Genomic DNA, 22,024 nt, shown 5'->3' with positions numbered 1-22,024 from the left:
TTGAGAAGAAGTATGAGAAGTGCAGAGAGTAGACTCCGCGGACGTGGCAGACCCGTTCACTAAGCAGCTAAGTCAGCAAAAGACTGAAGCCCACCTTGAGAAGATGGGACTAAGATATATGACTGATTGGCTTTAGTGCAAGTGGGAGATTGTTAGATGTATGCCCTAGAAGCCAATTTGGCTGACACATTATTAATTCTAGGGACATAATTTGTACTTGACTTTATTATTATTGAATAAATAAAAGGCATCTTTTCATTCATATTGTTTATGTGTCTATGAATCGTCCAAGAATTAATAAGATGATGATGCATATTCTCAAGAGTTGAGAATTTGAGCCATGTATCATTGGTGATTAATTTCTAAATGCTCCTGATCGATGGATCATCACGAGGACGGTGATCGATCCGATCAGTGCACAGTTTTCCTTATGGATGGACGAGACTTCGAGTCCACAGTGTGGGACACTGAAGTAATAGTGCAGGTGCTTGTTAAGAACAAGGGTACTGAGCGTGACCAAGAAACAAGAAGTCACTTGGATGTCTATCCACTCGTCAGTGACTTGCTTGATGTTGCAGTAGTGTGACTGGTCCTTTGACCTGCGGTGCTTCGGCTACTCACAGTGAGGTTATTGTAGTTTGACTGCACACATACATGGTCTCTAGCCATATGGGTCCATGCAGTGTAGATTGGCTGCAGTAGTTCACTGTAGGAGTAGGGTATGCACCTATAAGGAATCTATCGACCTTGATGATAAGGAGAGATCCTATGTGATTTATAAGACTGAGTTCGTAAGACCTCGGCCGGGGCAGATTGCACAGTGAGAAAGAGTTTTCCACTCTCGAACTTAAGTCGAATAAATCTTGACATATGACAGACGAGGGGTTTGACGAGTTGTCCATGACCTCCGTCCTGTAGGGATCCACGATAGTAGGACTGTATCACATGTTAACTGCACCTAGAGGTTCATCATTCTATTCTGCTGGGTAGCCACTACATGCTGCTAGGTGTCACTGGTGGATGGTGGGACTCACAGGGATTATCTCGATGATCGATAAACCCTAATGAGTTGAGTTGGAATCGTTCCAACCCATTGAAAGGAGTTTTCAATGATATTTGATAGAGATCACAATATATCTCACTACCAGTCAGAATAGAACCTATGGGGTCACACACACTAGAAGTATTGACCGATCCGATGGTTGAATAGTGATTAGGAATCACAAGTAATCAATTCGATTGATAAGTTGAAGAAGAACAAGGGAATTAATTAATTGGACTTAAACACAAATCCTACTTGGAGTAGGATTCCTAGAGTCCTAATTGGATTAGGACTGGGAATCCTAGTTGGAGTAGGACTGGGATTCCTACTTGGATAGGATTCCTACAATCCTAATTAGATTAGGATTTTGAATTAAAATTGGATTCCTACTTGGATAGGATTCCTAGAAATCCTAATTGGATTAGGACTTCGGATTCAAATAGAGTCCTAATTGGATTAGGACTAAAATTAAATAAGTCCTAATTGGATTAGGTTCCTTAAGTCCTAATTAATTATTAATCTAATGAATCAACATGACTCCTAATTGGATTAGGATTGAAGAGTTCAATTGAGTCATGGTTCATTCAAGTTCTAATTGGATTAGGACTAGCATAGAACCAATTGATTCATGATTTGGTTAAACCTAATTGGATTAGGACTAAACCATAAGAGGGCACCTAATCCTCCTTAGAGGAGGATTAGGGCATCACAAGAAGGAGGGGATCACGCCCCTCCTCCTTCTTTTGGTGCGGCATGAAGAGAGGGGGCCGGCGCCCCCTCTTAGGAAACTAGTCTAGGGCTCCTAATTGTAGGAGCCCTAGATGGCTATAAAAGGGACAAGGGCCGGCGCCCTAGATGAATGAATCCCTCTTCCTCCAAGCGTGGCCACCCCTCTCCCTTCCTTGGTTCAGCCGCATCAGCAAAGGGAAAAAGAAGAAGAGCGTGCACCTCTTCTTCCTCCTTCCTTTTCCAACGCAGGGAAAAAAGAAGGCTGCAGGGGCTTGTTCTCTTCCTCTTCCTCCTTCTTCTTCCTCCTTCAAGCACATTCAAGAGTTGAAAGAAAGAGAGGAGATCAGCCATCAAAGTTATCTCTGCAAGGGAGCTAGCACCCCGGGAGATAGAAAGCTTGGATCGGATTCCTGCTTCGTGTGGATACCCGTAGAGGCCGGCACTTGAACGGCTTCAAGCGAACCCTCTTCTAAAACCACGAACTCCAATTTGCGGTGATCATCTACCCGCACAAGTGAAGATCTGATCTTCCAATTAGTTTAAAAGTTTTTAATCCTTATCTATCTACGAACGGTTTTTAAAACATGTTCATGCGATGAACGTCGATCCCGCTTATGCCGATTCCGCTACCATCTGATTTTGTTTTGAAATATCAGCGGCATGGGCGGGTTTCTAACAAGTAGTAGAGCCTTAATTGCTAAGAAAGTACTTGTTGGGTTGAGTTGAATGCACTTCTTTCTTCTTTTACTTGTATTTTCTCTCTAGAGGATCTTGGTGGTTGAAAAGCTTTAATGCACACAATGGAATAGCTCATTCCTCAGCTACAACTGTTTACTCTGGCTATTTAAACTGTTCCTTACCAAAAATAGCCGTTTAGATACTGATTTGTAGCCGTTCTGTACAGTCTGCCACATCCTGACAATGTATCCGTTGGGATCGGAGTCGACTCGCTCGATCTGGAGTCGACTCGGCTGTTGTTGGAGTCGACTCATGCTTCACTGGAGACGACTCGCCCACTGTTCAGGATTGAATTAAAGTGTTGTCCCATCTAGGAGTCGACTCGGACCAAACCTGGAGTCGACTCGCCAATATCTGGAGATGACTCGGTACTTTGGAGACGGCTCGTTCTCAGGGCTCCAGAAATCCATCTATGCTTTTCTCTCTCGAGTCGACTCGGGTTCTCTTGGAGTCGACTCGGCTCTCAGAGTTTGAAAGTCGATCCTCTGTCTGTTGATCTGAACTACCTCGGAGTCGACTCGCACTTTGTTGGAGTCGACTCGGTTGACTTGGGAGTCGACTCTGGAACACTTGGAGTCGACTCGTTCACAGGGTCTCCGAAAATGGTTCTCTGCCTTTTGGACTTGCTTTTCTCTGGGAGTCGACTCGGTCATAACTGGAAGTCGACTCGGTAACCTTCTGGAGTCGACTCGGTAACAGGATCTAAAAAATATCATTCTGTCTTTCTTCTGTTACCCTTTGGAGTCGACTCGGAACCGTCGGGAGTCGACTCGGCAAGCATCGGAGTCGACTCGAAATCTTCGGAGTCGACTCGGTGACAGGGTCTGAAATTCATCTTTCTGTCCTTCTGTCTGTTCTCAGTCGGAGTCGACTCGTAGTGTACCAGAGTCGACTCGAGCTTGTGCCAGAACCTCTGAAACACTTAGAGTCGACTCGCAATCTTTTAGAGTCGACTCGAGCTTCAGACTTTGGTTCAATTGAGTTCAACACTTAGCCAAATTACTTTGAACCAAAGCTCGACGCAGTTAAACATGAATTCACATATATTCGCCTGAAACACTAGATTGAATTCATTAGTACAACATGAAATATACTCAAATGCTTTGAGCTCATCAAAATTAAATAGGGGTATAATCAATCACTCCACAAAACCACATTTGCAAGAGCCTAGGAACCACTTCCAAGGGGCTTCTCAACCTGCCCTATGCTTCCTCCACCCTAGTTCAGGCATGAAGCCATATCCCCGACAATACGCAAATCTTAACATGTTTCGATTTTTGAGAGTTTCCTATTTAGTTGGGCTTCTAAGATATTGATATTAAATTTAATTGAATTTTAATGATTTTGAATAGGTGTAGCTAATCTATCTAGTTGAAGTGGAAAGTTGAAGAGGGAAGAAGTAACCTATCACTTCATAGTATTTTCTATTCACAATTTATTCGATAAAATGATCTCGAAAATTACAATTAATTTATTAATTTTTTATGATCTTTGCATACTGTTTGATAAAGTGGCTCAAGCATGTTACTATTACTATCCTAATTGTTTTATTTTTGAAAGTAAAACAAGAATATAGTATATATTTTGATATACTTGTAAATAAGCTATTTTGAACAATAGATATATTTTGGTATCAAGCAAATATAAACTCAAAATCAATAGATATTTCAAATATCTGAAATTTTGTAATACAAACTTAGATGATACTCTTGCTTATCCTTCTATCTGAATTTTGCAAATTCATACTTTGTTCTAAAAGATGGTATCAATATTTATATAATTCTCTTTTGGAACTCAAGAATTTTGTCATCATCAGAACGGAAGAGATTGTTGATCCTAAAGGGTTTATTTTTATGATACAAAACAATTGAGTTAGAGATAACTAATATATTTGCCTTGAGTTTAGTTAATTGACTTCAAAAAAGTCAAGAAAAAAAGACTTCAATAACTCTCTAATGAAGATCATGTATTTGAAGCTCTATATCAAGAAGGATAACTCCAAAAAGACTTTGAAGTATTCCCTAAAAGCTCACATGCAAAGACAGAAAATTTTATTCTGAGCTACCTTGAGAGTCAACTCACAGTTTGTGATGAGTCGACCTCGGCACATTATTATTGTTTGATACGCTTTCACGGGCCGACTCTAGCAGTTTGCGAGTCGACCCCAGATTAGTCTCAAAAGACAAACACTACCAGAAAACACGCGTTATAGTGACGGAGATTCCCGTCACTATACCGTGTTTCCGGTTACTAATATGGAATTTGTGACCGGAGGCTCCTGTCACTGACTTGGTTACAAAAACACGCGTCACTAAATTCTCACTGACGGCGGCGATTCCCGTCACTAACCTCCGTGACAGAACCGCCGTCACTAGGCCGTTACAAATTCAAGAATTAAATATTTAAGAAATTATGTATTTCCCGTCACTATCTAGTTGCGGAGTTAGTGACGAAGGTAAACTTGGTTACTGATTTGTCACAGGAATGCGGTCACAAGTTTTGGTCACTAATCTGTCACAACCGTTAGTGACAGATTAGTCGTCACAGACATGGTCACACATTTTATCACTACATTTGTCATTAATCCCGTCACTGACCTAGTGATAAGTTTACGGTCACTAATTGGTTACAAACGCGCTGAGCCAAAATTAATTTTTATTAAACCAAAATCCTGTCACTAAGTTTATGACTGCTCGTCACAATACTTGGTAAACAATTTAGTAACCAAAATTTGGTCACCGATCACAATCTAATAATCTGGTACATTTGGTACATTGATTGGCTCATAATAATAATAATAATAATATCATTAATAGCAAAGGCATTCAACATTACGCAAAAGTCATTTTAAATGTCATTCAAAATTGGCATCAACATGTCCTGAATCCATCAAAATCAAAGTCTAAAAATATGTCATAAAGATCAACAGAGATTTCATTCCTCCTAGGAATGCAAAGACCTATCATCTAAGGCAAAAACAATTATAATGAAGCATGATCAGCAGAACCAGAATCACCATTACTCCCCCGATCTGCATGCCTTGGTCCAAAGCCAATCTCTTCTCTCATCTTTTGAAGAACCTCCTCTTGCCATTTTTTCTTTTCCTGCCTCAAGAATACGTAGAAGGTCTTCATGAGTGTACAGCTCTGGAGCTTGACTTGTAGAGGTGGAAGAGGATGATGATTGCCCAATAATTCCAGTGAGATCCTCTAGGGGACTAAAGCCATAGACATGGCCATGAGTGGGGACACCAGTTGCCTCAAACCACAAGTCATAATCACGTGGAGGAGCATCTGAGGTGGAGGCATCACCATATTTTTTGGAGTATTCAGTTGAATACTTTGCCTGCCAGTTGATTTAAAAGAAGAGAAAAACATTATGGTGGATCAAACAAGAGATAAACATGAGCAAGCTCAATAATATTTATGAATCATAAAAAAATTATACTTACCATGGACAGCTTCACTTCTCTTATCTACATATCCTCCCATGCCTTGCTTTGTCTTATGCGTCCGATTAAAAGATTCAACTATTGTTGGCTCCCTACCTAACTTTAATTTCTACAAAAGAGAAAAGAAAAAATTCATTAACATATAATGGGCTAATTTAAGATGATTGAACAATAATATAAAAATTATTATAGAAATCTAATTGAATAAAGATATGTACCAATCGTTCGTCATGATTGACCAAATGTGATTGATCCTCCACAGTGTTTAGAGATGCTACCATTCTTCATGGTGTTTCTATTATTTTTGTTGGCTTCTGATTTCTTCTTCCATTTTGGGGAGATCCAAATATCAATTAGCTTATTCCAATTTTCTCTAGAGATCCAATTAGGGGGTTTATCACGGGCTTTATTTAAATCTCCTTTTGCTTCCAGAAGCTTTTGGCTTCTGACCCTCCCTAATGAGGTTGTCAACCGTCGCTGACAATGCTTGTCCCAAACTTGATGCACATGATGCAATTGTTCTGGAAGAATTGTGTGTATCTCCTAACAATATATAGGTCGCAAGTAATCAGACTTACACTACAAAAGAAAGAAGCAAAGCCGACGCTTCAATGCCGACACTATGGAAAAGCGTCGGCAAATTTGGCCTCCCCTTGTACTTTTGCCGACGCTTATCATAAGCGTCGGCAATTCAAAGGAATAAACGACGCTTTTAAGCGTCGTCATAGTCCATATTTCCAACTCACGCTCGGAAGCGTGGGAATTGGTTATAGGGCGACGCTATTACGCGTCGTCGTTCTTCCAGACCTACAACGACGCTTATAAGCATCGTCGAATGCGAGCACACCACCCTAACCCAGCGACCGACCCCGATCGAGCCCTTATTTCTCCTCTCCGGCGCTGCTCGAGCTTCCGTGTTCACTTCCGTCTTGCTCCTCTCCGGTGCCGGCCGTCCGACTCCAACCCCTTCTCCTCCTCCCTCCTCTCCGGCACCGACCGACCCGACCAACCGAGTATTTTTCTCCTCCTCTCTGCGCTCCCTTCTTCTCGCTTGTTCTCCTCCTTCTCCGCCTCCTTCTGCAAGCTTCCGTGTTGCCGAACGACCGACCCCAGGGCCTTTGAGAGGAAACAAAGGGGAAGCTGGTGAAGCGCCCCTGGATTCGGTTCTTCGTACCATATCCAGAAAAAAAATTCCATTATGGAAAAGAAAGAAAGAAAAGGGGATTCCTCTCTAGGGTTTCAAGTTGGGACGATAGCAGCCTTTAATTTTAGGGTTTTTTGGGCCACGGTAAGGGTATCGTTTGCTCTCACTTCGCTGCTCCCCGCATTCCCATACCCAATCTCACCTCTTATTCTTCACCCCTTCTTCCTCCCTTCTTTCAATCTTCGCAGGGTTACAGTGGATCGATCCAGAGGCGTCACCAGTGGCTGGATTCCGAAGCTAATTACCACATCGGAGCTGTTGGGGAACAAGGGTTAAGATTTGGAACAGATTAACGGCGTTGAGATCCGAGTTTGAAGCTCGCGAGCCGTTGTCTTCTCTGATCTCAGGTATGCACTTCTTTCTTAGGCAAATGATGTTTCTCGGTTTTTCTGAGGATTTTAATCGGGAAAGTATCGGGTTCCCTGTTGTTCATTCATGTAGTTCAAATATTTTTTGTCCATTGAAATTAATATGAGTTATTTTGGAAATATATGGGGGAATAGGTGTAAGAGTTTTTGTGTCCTGGAATACTGATGGGAATCTTGATTATAATTGCTGCTATGTGGAACAGTAAAAATAATGTATCTTGTTATATGGTAAAAGTGAGGAGCTTGAGGTCTAGCTTACTCCTTTTTTGTTCTCATATCAGGGATTGATTAAGCTTTTCTATTTGTAAAATTCCTGTCCTTCGAATTCTGGTTTAGAGCCGGATGAGGCGTTTCCCTGGTTGTGGGAAGACCGATTCAATTCCGAGAGTGATTTATTTTCTGGTTGGCTGTGTATGAGCTGCAGATGCGTCTGAAATTTTGATTGCAGGATGCAGTCCAAGTTATGTTCCGCCCCGGCTGTAAAATTGATCTCATTAGATGTTGTTAGGGCTTCAAGTTTGATTCCAGGGCACAAAAAGGTATCTGAGTTGTGGGATCTAGATCTCTAATTTTGAGTTGTACTGTTGAAGATTGAAGCAGGTTATTGGTTGGGTTGGCGAAAGTATAGAGTTCGCCTTGTGGGTATATAAGCTGGTCGAGATGGCTCATCTCATAGTGCGTTTGGCAGGTTCTGAAATTTGCTGTGAACAGCGTGAAAGAGTAGAAAGAATAGTTTCTTTTGTGGGTTGCAGGTTTTTGATGTTTGGAGCATTATCATGCATTTGAAGGGAGATGGAGAAGGCATAGATGTCTAGGTCCTCTATGAGCTTGTTGGCAGGGACAAATGGGTCGAAGTGGCGGTCGGAAAGAAAGCTGGACTTGCAAATGAGGATGGGAGAGGGGTTGAGTTGAAGAGTTTGTGAGGGGATTAGGGGTAAGACAGAAGGTTTCTTGTATATGATTTCTCATAGATCAACCAAGCAAGCTGAAGGAATGTTACTTTCAGAAACTCTTATAGATTTTTTTCAAATGAAGTGCATCCAAAAAGATATTCTGTTTTATGCTATAGTACTCTATTTTATATTACAGAGCATTGGTATTGGAAGACAGGAAGTGTAGATGTTAAGAAACAGGAGAGAAAAACATCAAAGCTGGAAAGGTGGATACAGGTTATAAATGATGAAGGGGAAAACACACATTATTGGATTTGCTCCTCCGGTACATAACTAAATATATTTGAATATTTTATATAATTATAATGTATTCTTGTATGAGCGTGATGACTTTCGTATTTTTAGTTTCTAAAGTATTTTTTTTCTTGTAGGTTGCTGATACTTCATCTACTCGTAGAGATGATGATGCCGTCGACTCTTGATACATCGTAGATTGTGTACTTACGATTTTGAGATGAATGTTTTTAGATTGTTTTAAATTTTTTTTTTTGATACATACCTCAATTTCCAAAATACGATTATGCCAGAACTTTGATAAGTATAGATCTTGGAAAGGACTTTAATTAGTATGTTCTATGTTGACTTGACAGGAACATGGTTTCCAAAATCTTATGTATAACAATTAGTTTGTAGAGTTTGATCGGTTTAAGATAGATAATGCAGATTCGGTCAACCTCAGCCAAAGGAAGAAACACTATCTAGACACTCCACTCCATTTTAGGTCCTAACGGGCTCCAGGGCCAATAGACCGGTCCCATTACTGGTATAATGGTATAACCCTTGCACTATTGACAAGTCTTCTCGCTCTTTTCTCTGCAAATTAGTGACTGACATGGATCATTTGCTGCTACTTGGTACAGGTTCCAGCATCCCAGTAATGCTGAGTTAATCCATAGTGGATTTGCAGGGTGAGAATTTTTAACACGTATTACTATTGCTTGATCGATTGAAGTATTGAATTGGCATCATCCAGCTAAAAAACATGCATTTGTTAGTTATAGAAATTTAAGTTGTATGCCATATTTTAGGTGGTTAATTTTGTTTAATTTGCTTTATGATCACTTTGCAAACTGGCATTTTCTGACTGCAATACAACTTTCTTATATGGTTTACATGGTACTGTTGTGGTAAATGAAGGTGATTCATGTAATGATCGAGGTTAGTGTACGTGCCAGTCTGTATTCAATCTTTGATTTGTAAACCTACTTCACTGATTGACTTCAGTTTTCTAGATGGCCTTTGAATCTGTATTATAGATGCAGGCTAAACTTATGTGTGATTCAAGAATGATAGAGATGTTGCTATAATGTTTGGAATTGTAACCATGGTGCTTCATAATTGAACAGTAAGATGGTCATCCTTTCTTGTGCATGATTGACTTTACTGCTAGTCTGACATGCTTGTTGAGTATCCAACTCTCTGATAAAGAGATGCTTATAACACAATTTTCTGGCTTGTTTTGCAGCCGAGTTATTGTTTGCATGTATTCAATGGGCACAACTCCCAGGTGACATCTCTTGATTTTCATCCAAAGAAGACAGATCTCCTCTGCTCTTGTGATGGCAATGGTGAAATTCGGTTATGGAGTGTCAGCCAGTTTTCATGCTCACGTGTTTCTAAGGTTAGTTTTCATGATTATGCTTTTATATGTTCACCTTTGGTTGTAGTCCTCTGAAGATATTCCTCTGTTCTTTTGTTCCTTCTATTCCTCATGAGAGTATGATGCATTTCTTTTGTTCCTTCTATTCCTTGTAAATTGGATATATGACTTATGAAAGTTGGATTATGATGATTCCAGATTCAAGAGCGTGATGAGGGAGCTCTCAAGTATCTAAAGGATATCAAGTGGTGCAGAATAGATAATCCCAAGGGTTTCAAGCTTGAGTTTTTCTTTGATCCTAATCCTTATTTCAAGAATGCCATCCTGACAAAAACGTATCATATGATTGATGATGAAGAACCGATCCTAGAGAAAGCAATAGGGTATTTTCTTTTCTATTTATTGCTAAATATTTTTCTTATAAGTTTTTTCCTTCTCTATTTAAAATCTCATGCCGTTGTTCATATGTTGCAGGACTGAAATTGAATGGTTGCCAGGAAAGTGCTTGACTCAGAAGCTTCTGAAAAAGAAGCCAAAGAAGGGCTCAAAGAATGCCAAGCCCATTACCAAAACTGAAGAATGTGTGAGTTTTTTCAATTTCTTTAGTCCACCTCAAGTCCCTGATGATGATGAGGATATCGATGAAGACATTGTAAGTTGACATCATTACCTGCCTTCCTGGAGAAAAATAAGAAACTATAAGGACTAAATCAAATTAAAACAATGGCTTATCTTTTGCCTCTTTGAACAGGCTGAGCAGCTACAGAGTCAGATGGAGCAAGATTATGATATTGGGTAAGCCCTTTTTTCTCCCTCAAGCAGCCAACCAAACCTACTGCAGGTTGAAGAAAAAACAGGTTAGAGGGAGGTGTTGATTATGGAAAAAAAACAAAATCAAGTTAACATTTGCAGAGGCAGTTTTTGATTATCTCATCTCTGGCATTTTGGTTGCTAGTTCTTATAATGATTTGCCTATAAGATCAGGATTGAGATAAGCCTTCTGATTACTGTGTAAGCTCATGCATGCTCCTAGATGATGCTGAGTGGGTGGTGTCATTGTCCTGCAGGTCCACTATCAGAGACAAGATTATTCCTCATGCTGTTTCGTGGTTCACGGGGGAGGCTGTTCAGGAGGATGATTTTGAGGACTTAGAAGAGGATGATGAAGATGAAGATGGGGAGGATGACGAGGAAGAGGATGAGGAGGATGAAGATGATGATGAAGAAGAAGAGGAAGAGGAAGGAAAGACCAGGAAGAAGGTATGTGTTAGGGTTTCCCAGTGCCCTAGGGCGCAGCGGAAGATACGGGATTATAAAATTTTCTTATAAAACCCATTATATGAAACCCTAATAAGCCAAGATCACCTTAATAGTATAACCAAATAATGTAGAAAATATAATCTTGGTATAGAAGAATACCTATCACGCTATATCCAATATGTCTGAAGATGTCCTAAGGTGCCCAAATGTTCACCCTCCGATGTTGATCCACACAGGAATGGGTTCAAGACTCTAGCTCCACCAAAACTTGATTCTAATTGTTCAATCCTTCCAAAGGATTTAATTGGCTGATTTTCCTTCACTTCTTCCTTTCTACCTCTAAAACATTCACTAGCCTTTTTGTCCTAAAGAAGACCCTCTTGTCTTGGGTTAGGACAAAAGAGAGAGGCTTGTAAGAAAGAAGGGATAAGGGAGAGAGAAGGAGAGGCTTTTTTCTTGGATGATCTTTAGAACCCCAAGGCACCTCCTTATTTATAAGAGATGGAGGGATGCATCATAAAGGGATGCATCCCATCCACACACCTCATCATGATGAGGCATGTGCCAAGAGATGCATCCCATCATGATGGGGTGCTAAGGAGAAGGGTGTATCAACTTCTTTCTCACATCTCCCTCTTAAATCCTGATGATCCAAGGGCCCAAATGCAGTGAACCAAAGCCAATGGTCCAGATCTAGGCGCCATCTAATGGTCCAGATCAGGGCATCATCATCCAGGGTGCCATCCAGTGGTCCAGATTCAGGCGCTGAGCAACGGTCCAGATCTTTCATCCAGAGAGCCATCCAGTGGTCCAGATTTAGGCGCTGAGCAACGGTCCAGATCTTTCATCCAGAGAGCCATCCAGTGGTCCAGTTTCAGGCGCTAACCAGTGGACCAGATCCTTCATCCAGGAAGCCATCCAATGGTCCAGATGAAGGCGCCAACCAGTGGACCAGATCCTTCATCCAGGAAGCGATCCAATGGTCCAGAAGTGAAGGCCCTATCAAACCCAATCCAATTGGGTTTAACCAACTTAAAGAAAACATTAAACCTAATCAAATCAGGTCTAATTAAAGCCAAATGGGTTTCAACTCTTGGCTAACCCATATTAGGTCATGATCTAATCATATTAGATCAACCTAATCTAAGAATCATATTCGAATTTAATTCGAATCAGGAGCTAGGGTTTGCAACACGTGCTAGCATGTTCATCTTGCAAACATGATCTAATCCAATTAGACCCTTGATCAATTCCCTTGTGTGTGACCCATTGGGTTCCTTATCTTAGCCAGCAGTAGGTGCAGGTGCAAGTTGACCTAACCTGATTAGAATACCTCTAATCCAATTTAGGTTCAATTTAGTGCTAAACCTGACTTAGCAATCAGAACCTTTCTGATGCTTTGATCTAATCAAACTCTTTGATCCGATCAACCCACAAGACATGATTGACGTCTAGCAACGTATCATGTCTACCCGGAAGATGAGGAATGTATTGGACAAATCCAAACATACCCTTCAGTGGAAAGTTACTGTGCAATTCAATCCCTCAGTCATACTACATCCTGAATAAGTGCTCGAGTATGGATCAATATCAAACTCAATCACTTATTCATGTCTCTCTCAATCTTTTATATGATAATTCAAACAATGAAACATTAGAAACTCTTTCTAATATTCATTTTGCTTTGATCAAAGGCTTCTTGAATCATCATAAGATTAGAGTAAGTAGGATGTTACCTTCTCTTACTAGAAGTGACTGATTCCTTGTTGACCTACTCACAACCTTCGTACAAAATCCACCATATCCAGAATACCCCGTACACAACGCAATGTCGTGAATGAGGGTAAACCAAAACATAGCTTCAAGTGCACAAGGTACCATGGTGATCTCAGGTCTAAGGATCACTTGCACAACTCCCACTATGAGAACCATCTTTTGATAATTAAGTAAGAATCCATAAGATGTTCTCATGGCTGGTCATTTCAGTGAACTCATTCCTCTAATGAGCACCCACATCTTTGTATTAGTGTCTCACACAAGTGATTGTGAGATCAATCACCCTCTACATTGAGCATACATAAGATGTGCCAGTCTTTCCGGTAATATTGATCCCCGACTCAATATACCAATTTGACTGGGAATATTCTAAATTAGGATTTTAGGATTTTAGGTCTCACTGGTATGATCTCATCATAACCCTAAAACCAATGTCCTAATTTATGGGGTTCATCATCCAATAATAAAATAGATAAGCAGCAAATGATGAAACACAATGCCTTTATTGATATATATCGAGTGTCAAAGTACATGATTTGGAGGATTACAAAGAGAAACCCATCAAATGATTGGCTTATAGGGCATCTACTCTTTCAATCTCCCACTTGCACTAAAGCCAATCGCCCTTATATTTTAACCCCATACAATCGAGGTGACGATTGAATTGCTGCTGTGGTAGAGCTTTAGTAAATGGGTCTGCTATATTGTTCTTTGTGTCTACTCGTTCAATCTTGACGTCTTGTCTTTCGATTATCTCTCGAACAAGGTGGAAGCGTCTCAAAATGTGCTTGGATCTATGATGAGACCTTGGTTCCTTAGCTTGTGCAACTGCTCCAGTGTTATCGCAATAAACTGGGACTGGTCCGGCAATCTCAGGAACTACACCCAGCTCTGTGATGAACTTCTTCATCCAGACTGCTTCCTTAGCAGCTTCACTAACAGCTATGTATTCTGCCTCAGTGGTTGAGTCAGCTACAGTTTGCTGTTTGGAACTTTTCCAACTCACAGCTCCACCATTCAAAGTGAAGATATATCCAGAGATTGACTTGCTATCATCTGGATCAGATTGAAAGCTAGAATCTGAATAGCCTTCTAGTTTCAATTCTGATCCTCCATAAATCAGAAAAACATCTCTAGTCCTTCTCAAGTATTTGAGAATGCTTTTCACAATTTTCCAATGATCCTCCCCGGGATCTGCCTGAAATCTACTTACCATACCTAAGGCATAAGCTACATCAGGCCTGGTACATAACATAGCATACATGATCGATCCTACTGCTGAAGCATAGGGAATAGAACTCATTCTAGTCCTCTCTTCAGATGTCTTAGGAGACATCTTCCTAGAGAGTTGTATGCCATGTCCTATGGGTAAGAAACCTTTCTTACTTCCATCCATGCTGAACCTCTTCAGCACATTATCAATGTACCTAGACTGGGACAAACCTAGCATCCTTTTAGATCTATCTCTATAGATTCTTATACCAAGTATATAGGATGCTTCACCCAAGTCTTTCATGGAAAATTTCTTTGATAACCAAGTCTTGACCGATTGCATCATTGGAACATCATTTCCAATGACCAATATATCGTCCACATATGATATCAAGAAGACAATAGCACTCCCATTAGTCTTCTTGTACACACAAGGTTCATCTATATTTTTAATGAAGGCAAACTCTTTGACTATCATATCAAAATGGATGTTCCAACTCCTAGATGCCTGCTTTAATCCATAAATGGATTTCTTAAGCCTACATACTTGATTTGCTCTCCCTTTTGAGACAAATCCCTCTGGCTGTGTCATATAAACCTCTTCCTCAAGGTGACCATTAAGAAAGGCGGTTTTGGCATCCATCTGCCATATCTCATAATCATAGTATGCAGCTATAGCAAGGATAATCCGAATAGATTTGAGCATAGCTACTGGCGAAAAAGTTTCATCATAATCAATGCCTTGTTTTTGCCTGAAACCTTTTGCCACTAGCCTGGCCTTGTAGGTTTCTACTTGGCCATCAGCTCCTATCTTCTTCTTGTATACCCATTTGCACCCTATTGGAATCACTCCCTCAGGTGCATCAACCAAAGTCCACACTTGGTTTGTATACATAGAATCTATCTCGGATTTCATGGCGTCCAACCATCTGTCAGAGTCCCTACTCTTGACAGCTTCCGAATAGGTCAGAGGGTCATCGTTATCAACGATGTGGGCTTCATCATTCTCAATGATAAATCCATACCTCTCAGGTGCATTTCGCACTCTTTCTGACCTTCGAAAAGGAGTAGTGTGTAGTGGCTGTACCTCTTCCATGGGTACATCTGGTTGAGGATTATTATGTGTCTCACCTTGTAGGTCTTGAACTTCATCAAGTTCAATTCTTCTATCCTTGCCCTTTTCTAAAAAAAACCCTTTTTCCAAGAAAGTGGCATGCCTAGCAACAAATACCTTTTGTTCGGTAGGATTATAGAAGATATATCCTAAACTGTCTTTAGGATAACCTACAAATATACATTTGTCCGATCTAGCACTTAGCTTATGTCCAAAATTTCTTTTGACATAAGCATGACAACCCCATATCTTAAGATACTTAAGATTAGGTTTTTTTCCTTTCCATATCTCATATGGAGTGCTAGATACAGACTTAGATGGTACTCTATTTAATACTAATGCAGCAGTTTCTAGGGCATGTCCCCAGAAGGAAATTGGAAGATTTGTGAAGCACATCATGGACCGTACCATATCTAATAAGGTACGATTCCTTCTTTCAGCTACACCATTTAATTGTGGCGTATATGGAGGTGTCCATTCAGAGAGTATACCCTTTAATTTAAGATAGTCTAAAAATTCACTAGAAAGGTATTCTCCTCCTCGATCAGATCGAAGGATTTTAATACACTTTCCAGTTTGTTTTTCGACCATACTTTGATACTCTTTAAATTTATCAAAGGCTTCGGATTTATGTTTCATTAGATACACAAAACCGAACCTTGATAAGTCATCAGTAAATGTGATGAAGTAAGAGTATCCATCTCTAGCTTGAGTTGACATAGGACCGCACACATCAGTGTGTACGAGTTCTAACAACTCACTTGCCCTTTCTCCATGTCCCGAGAATGGAGACTTGGTCATTTTACCCATAAGACAAGATTCACAAGTTCCTAATGATTCAAAATCATAAGGGTCAAAGAATTTATCTTTATACAACTTATGTAACCTTGTCTCACTAATATGACCTAATCGGTAATGCCAGAGGAGGGTATTATTAATATTTTCTCTTTTTCTTTTATTATCTTTGCCAATATGAAACATAACATTATTAAGACATAATACTAAAAGATCATTTTCCATAATGCCATGACAATAATACTCATTAGATAAAGAAATAGAGCAACCATTGCTCTTTCCATTTATTTCGAATTCTTTCTTAAGCAACAAAGGAATTGAAATTACATTTCTAATGATTTTTGGCATAAAATAACAGTCTTCTAGCTTCAAGAACTTTCCGGAGGGTAGCTCCAGTATGTAGGTGCCAACAGCTTCAGCCTGGATGGATTCTCCTCCAGCGCCATATAGCTCGAAGTCACCTTTCTTCAGTCTTCTAATTTTCTGCAGTCCATGCAAAGATTTGCATATGTGAGAACCACAACCGGTATCCAATACCCATGAATTAGAATCAGAAGAACTTAATGTCATATTGGCATGTAATAAAAACATACCTTTTGATGCAACACTTGCATCAGGCTTCACACTTGCAAGAAAGCTCTTGCAGTTCCTTTTCCAATGCCCCGTCTTGCCACAGTGGAAACAGGTACCGGGGTCCAGAGATTTTCTTTCCCTTCTTCTTTTTGATGCGACTCTTAGGGTTTAGTTTTTTCTTTGAACCCTTGTTGCCCGACTTCTTCTTTGAGCTCTCACCAACAAGAAGGATCGGACCCTTGTCCTTCTTGATGTGAGACTCTGCTGTTTTCAGCATATTTAGAAGCTCAGGCAGGGAGGAATTCAGTTTGTTCATGTGATAATTCACGACAAACTGCGAGAATGAGTCGGGTAGTGATTGCAGGATCAAATCCTGACTGAGCTCACTGTCCATAGCAAAACCAAGTTGACTTAATCGAGTGATTAAGTCTATAACCTTTAAACAGTGGTCTTGCACAGATGATCCCTCGATCATTCTAGCACGGAACAACTGTTTAGATATCTCATATCTAGCAGTTCTGCTCTGCTCACCATATAGCTCCTTTAAGTTAAGGAGTATGGAGTGAGTATCCATGCTATCATGCTGCCTCTGCAATTCATTATTCATAGAAGCAAGCATGATACATTTGACAGTCAAACTGTCATTTTTCCACATACGATATGTGGCCAATTCCTCCTCAGTTGCATCTTCCCCTGCTGACCCTAGGTCAGGGGTTTCAAGAATGTAGGAAAGTTTTTCTTGTGTGAGAACAATCTTTAAATTCCTCAACCAATCCACATAGTTGGGACCAGTCAATTTGTTTGTATCTAAGATACCTCTAAGTGAGAGTGAAGATGCCATTTTTGCAGAATTAATCTATAATTACAAAGAACACTAATATAAGCAGACCAATCATGATGACATGTATTCAATCAGACAAGGACTTTTATCTAATTGTTACTCCCACTATTTTTATCGAATATCATAACCCTCAAGTATGATGAACGAGAAAATACTAATTTTCTTAGTGGGGTTGAGATCCAAATTTCTTATAAAAGACCTTGTGGGAATCACAACAAGCCCTTATAAGTTCAAAGGTAGGAAACTCTTTCCAATTGCATCCCATGCAATTCCCAACTTTATTCTGTCCTCTAGCACACATATAGTCTTGTGGGAATCACAACAAACTATTGTGTCTAGTTAAGTCAAACCCTTCATTTTTATACAGTCATATTTGAATAATGCTGCCCTTGTGGGAATCACAACAAGGCAACATATTAAAATATGCCATATGCATCATATGCACCAAGATATTACAATATCAATCTCTAATACTAGCCTTGTGGGAATCACAACAAGCTAGCGTAGATATTGACATAATAATATCTAAGCATGAAGGAAGGACCTTTATAGTGTTATATCAGCAATTAGCTTTTCCATAGAGGTCAATCAAATAGTTGGCCAGGTAAGCAGATGGGAGGCTCTCCTTACTTAGTAAGGTCCTAATTAAATAACCACCTGTAGCCTCTTTCCTAGACACCAACTTAGTCAATTGATTCAGAATGGCTCAGCTTAAAGCAATTAACACTACGACTTAATTATGAATTTAGTGAGGGCTTTCAAATAGTAGTATCTTACTAACATTAAGCTCAACCATAAAAGACAATCAAATAATTGGCCAGGAAAGCAGGTGGGAGGCACCCCTCACTCAGAGAGTGAGGTCCTAATTAAGTAACCACCTGTGGCTTCCTTCCTAGACACCAACTGAGTCGATTGTTCCAGAATGGGTCAGCCCAAAATTTTCATACTACTATATTGGTCTCATTGCACATTCTATAATTTAGTACTAGCAATTATACTGTGCTACAACATGAATATAACACTATCTCATAGCATAAACTAATCATGCATACAAACAACCTAGCTATCTCATAGCATCAAGATAATAGCATGTATTATCATTTGGTTAAACTGATTAAGGGTGGCTCTGATACCACTGTTAGGGTTTCCCAGTGCCCTAGGGCGCAGCGGAAGATACGGGATTATAAAATTTTCTTATAAAACCCATTATATGAAACCCTAATAAGCCAAGATCACCTTAATAGTATAACCAAATAATGTAGAAAATATAATCTTGGTATAGAAGAATACCTATCACGCTATATCCAATATGTCTGAAGATGTCCTAAGGTGCCCAAATGTTCACCCTCCGATGTTGATCCACACAGGAATGGGTTCAAGACTCTAGCTCCACCAAAACTTGATTCTAATTGTTCAATCCTTCCAAAGGATTTAATTGGCTGATTTTCCTTCACTTCTTCCTTTCTACCTCTAAAACATTCACTAGCCTTTTTGTCCTAAAGAAGACCCTCTTGTCTTGGGTTAGGACAAAAGAGAGAGGCTTGTAAGAAAGAAGGGATAAGGGAGAGAGAAGGAGAGGCTTTTTCTTGGATGATCTTTAGAACCCCAAGGCACCTCCTTATTTATAAGAGATGGAGGGATGCATCATAAAGGGATGCATCCCATCCACACACCTCATCATGATGAGGCATGTGCCAAGAGATGCATCCCATCATGATGGGGTGCTAAGGAGAAGGGTGTATCAACTTCTTTCTCACATCTCCCTCTTAAATCCTGATGATCCAAGGGCCCAAATGCAGTGAACCAAAGCCAATGGTCCAGATCTAGGCGCCATCTAATGGTCCAGATCAGGGCATCATCATCCAGGGTGCCATCCAGTGGTCCAGATTCAGGCGCTGAGCAACGGTCCAGATCTTTCATCCAGAGAGCCATCCAGTGGTCCAGATTCAGGCGCTGAGCAACGGTCCAGATCTTTCATCCAGAGAGCCATCCAGTGGTCCAGTTTCAGGCGCTAACCAGTGGACCAGATCCTTCATCCAGGAAGCCATCCAATGGTCCAGATGAAGGCGCCAACCAGTGGACCAGATCCTTCATCCAGGAAGCGATCCAATGGTCCAGAAGTGAAGGCCCTATCAAACCCAATCCAATTGGGTTTAACCAACTTAAAGAAAACATTAAACCTAATCAAATCAGGTCTAATTAAAGCCAAATGGGTTTCAACTCTTGGCTAACCCATATTAGGTCATGATCTAATCATATTAGATCAACCTAATCTAAGAATCATATTCGAATTTAATTCGAATCAGGAGCTAGGGTTTGCAACACGTGCTAGCATGTTCATCTTGCAAACATGATCTAATCCAATTAGACCCTTGATCAATTCCCTTGTGTGTGACCCATTGGGTTCCTTATCTTAGCCAGCAGTAGGTGCAGGTGCAAGTTGACCTAACCTGATTAGAATACCTCTAATCCAATTTAGGTTCAATTTAGTGCTAAACCTGACTTAGCAATCAGAACCTTTCTGATGCTTTGATCTAATCAAACTCTTTGATCCGATCAACCCACAAGACATGATTGACGTCTAGCAACGTATCATGTCTACCCGGAAGATGAGGAATGTATTGGACAAATCCAAACATACCCTTCAGTGGAAAGTTACTGTGCAATTCAATCCCTCAGTCATACTACATCCTGAATAAGTGCTCGAGTATGGATCAATATCAAACTCAATCACTTATTCATGTCTCTCTCAATCTTTTATATGATAATTCAAACAATGAAACATTAGAAACTCTTTCTAATATTCATTTTGCTTTGATCAAAGGCTTCTTGAATCATCATAAGATTAGAGTAAGTAGGATGTTACCTTCTCTTACTAGAAGTGACTGATTCCTTGTTGACCTACTCACAACCTTCGTACAAAATCCACCATATCCAGAATACCCCGTACACAACGCAATGTCGTGAATGAGGGTAAACCAAAACATAGCTTCAAGTGCACAAGGTACCATGGTGATCTCAGGTCTAAGGATCACTTGCACAACTCCCACTATGAGAACCATCTTTTGATAATTAAGTAAGAATCCATAAGATGTTCTCATGGCTGGTCATTTCAGTGAACTCATTCCTCTAATGAGCACCCACATCTTTGTATTAGTGTCTCACACAAGTGATTGTGAGATCAATCACCCTCTACATTGAGCATACATAAGATGTGCCAGTCTTTCCGGTAATATTGATCCCCGACTCAATATACCAATTTGACTGGGAATATTCTAAATTAGGATTTTAGGATTTTAGGTCTCACTGGTATGATCTCATCATAACCCTAAAACCAATGTCCTAATTTATGGGGTTCATCATCCAATAATAAAATAGATAAGCAGCAAATGATGAAACACAATGCCTTTATTGATATATATCGAGTGTCAAAGTACATGATTTGGAGGATTACAAAGAGAAACCCATCAAATGATTGGCTTATAGGGCATCTACTCTTTCAGTATGTGTCTGAGATTTCTAAATTTTACTCTTTTTAGGTCTGAAATATTTGAGAATGGTGTGCTTACTTTTGATCTGCTTTATTGTCCCAAGCAGACAGCTACAACAAAGAAGGTGAGATATCTACTCACCCACTTGATCTTAATCTGCATAGTTCTTAATCTATATTCTAAATGATGGTTATCTTACTGCAGAAGAGTGGAGGGGATGGTCAACAAGGGGATCGGCCCGCGGGGTGCAAGCAGCAGTAAGGCTTTTCTGGAATGAAGTATTTTTCGGGCTTTCTAGAGTGTAGGTTGAAGTATCTGTTTTCAGGTGTTGGCTAAGTGAAGTGATGCGTTCTCATTCCATGCTGTTGTTTTATGTGGAAAATATGAGGAAGAGGAAGTTTTGGTGTCTTCGACATTTTTATACTACCTTTAGTTTATTCTTTTACTCGCCTTGCGGGAGACGGTTGTTAGATTATTTGTATGCCTTTTTTGTCGGGGAAGATTTTTGTACTGCCTTTCTAGCGTATACCCGGATGAACTATTAATTGTTATATTTATATATAATGATTATTGTGCCTTCCTGATTTTTGAATATGATGCTAGTATGCTTTCATGGTTCTGAATGTACTGCAGAGGCTTCTGTAATTTATGTTCCTTCTCAAAGTTGTAGAGGGATCCATGGTTTATGGTGAATGCCTACATCCATTCTGTCTTGAGAATTTTGTAATTCCTTTTTGTACTGTGGTATTATTGTCTTGAATTTTAGGAAAAAATAAGAACAAGACGATGCATTTTTTTTTTGTTAAAAAATAGTACGGAGAATAATTGATTCAAATAGTTTTGTTGTGAACTGTGAAACATGGATGCCCCTTGAATC

General features: G+C 40.0%; 1 protein-coding gene and 1 long non-coding RNA gene across 4 annotated transcripts; both read left to right on the top strand.

Annotated features, from left to right (window-relative positions):
* The first annotated feature begins 8,618 nt into the window (after positions 1-8,618).
* Positions 8,619-9,122, top strand: LOC113463108. Its single transcript, XR_005513721.1, has 2 exons — positions 8,619-8,750; positions 8,857-9,122. It is a non-coding gene; the product is annotated as an uncharacterized LOC113463108 (long non-coding RNA).
* Positions 9,123-10,257: 1,135 nt separating this feature from the next.
* On the top strand, positions 10,258-21,739 carry LOC120112206 (nucleosome assembly protein 1;2-like). Of its 3 annotated transcripts, XM_039131039.1 has the most exons (6): positions 10,259-10,468; positions 10,560-10,737; positions 10,837-10,880; positions 11,153-11,345; positions 21,254-21,271; positions 21,352-21,739. In XM_039131039.1, the coding sequence occupies exons 1-6, from the start codon at positions 10,428-10,430 to the stop codon at positions 21,406-21,408; spliced, it is 531 nt and encodes a 176-aa protein (XP_038986967.1). In that variant the 5' UTR covers positions 10,259-10,427; the 3' UTR covers positions 21,409-21,739. The 3 variants fall into 3 exon arrangements, with proteins under 3 accessions (XP_038986966.1, XP_038986967.1, XP_038986968.1); XM_039131038.1 differs by having other exon boundaries at positions 10,258-10,468; positions 21,254-21,393; XM_039131040.1 differs by lacking the exon at positions 21,254-21,271.
* Positions 21,740-22,024: the final 285 nt, after the last annotated feature.

This window comes from Phoenix dactylifera, chromosome 10 (genome assembly GCF_009389715.1).
Source record: "Phoenix dactylifera cultivar Barhee BC4 chromosome 10, palm_55x_up_171113_PBpolish2nd_filt_p, whole genome shotgun sequence".
In the NCBI taxonomy this organism is placed as follows: domain Eukaryota; kingdom Viridiplantae; phylum Streptophyta; class Magnoliopsida; order Arecales; family Arecaceae; genus Phoenix; species Phoenix dactylifera.
This window is presented reverse-complemented; position numbering and strand designations above follow the sequence as displayed.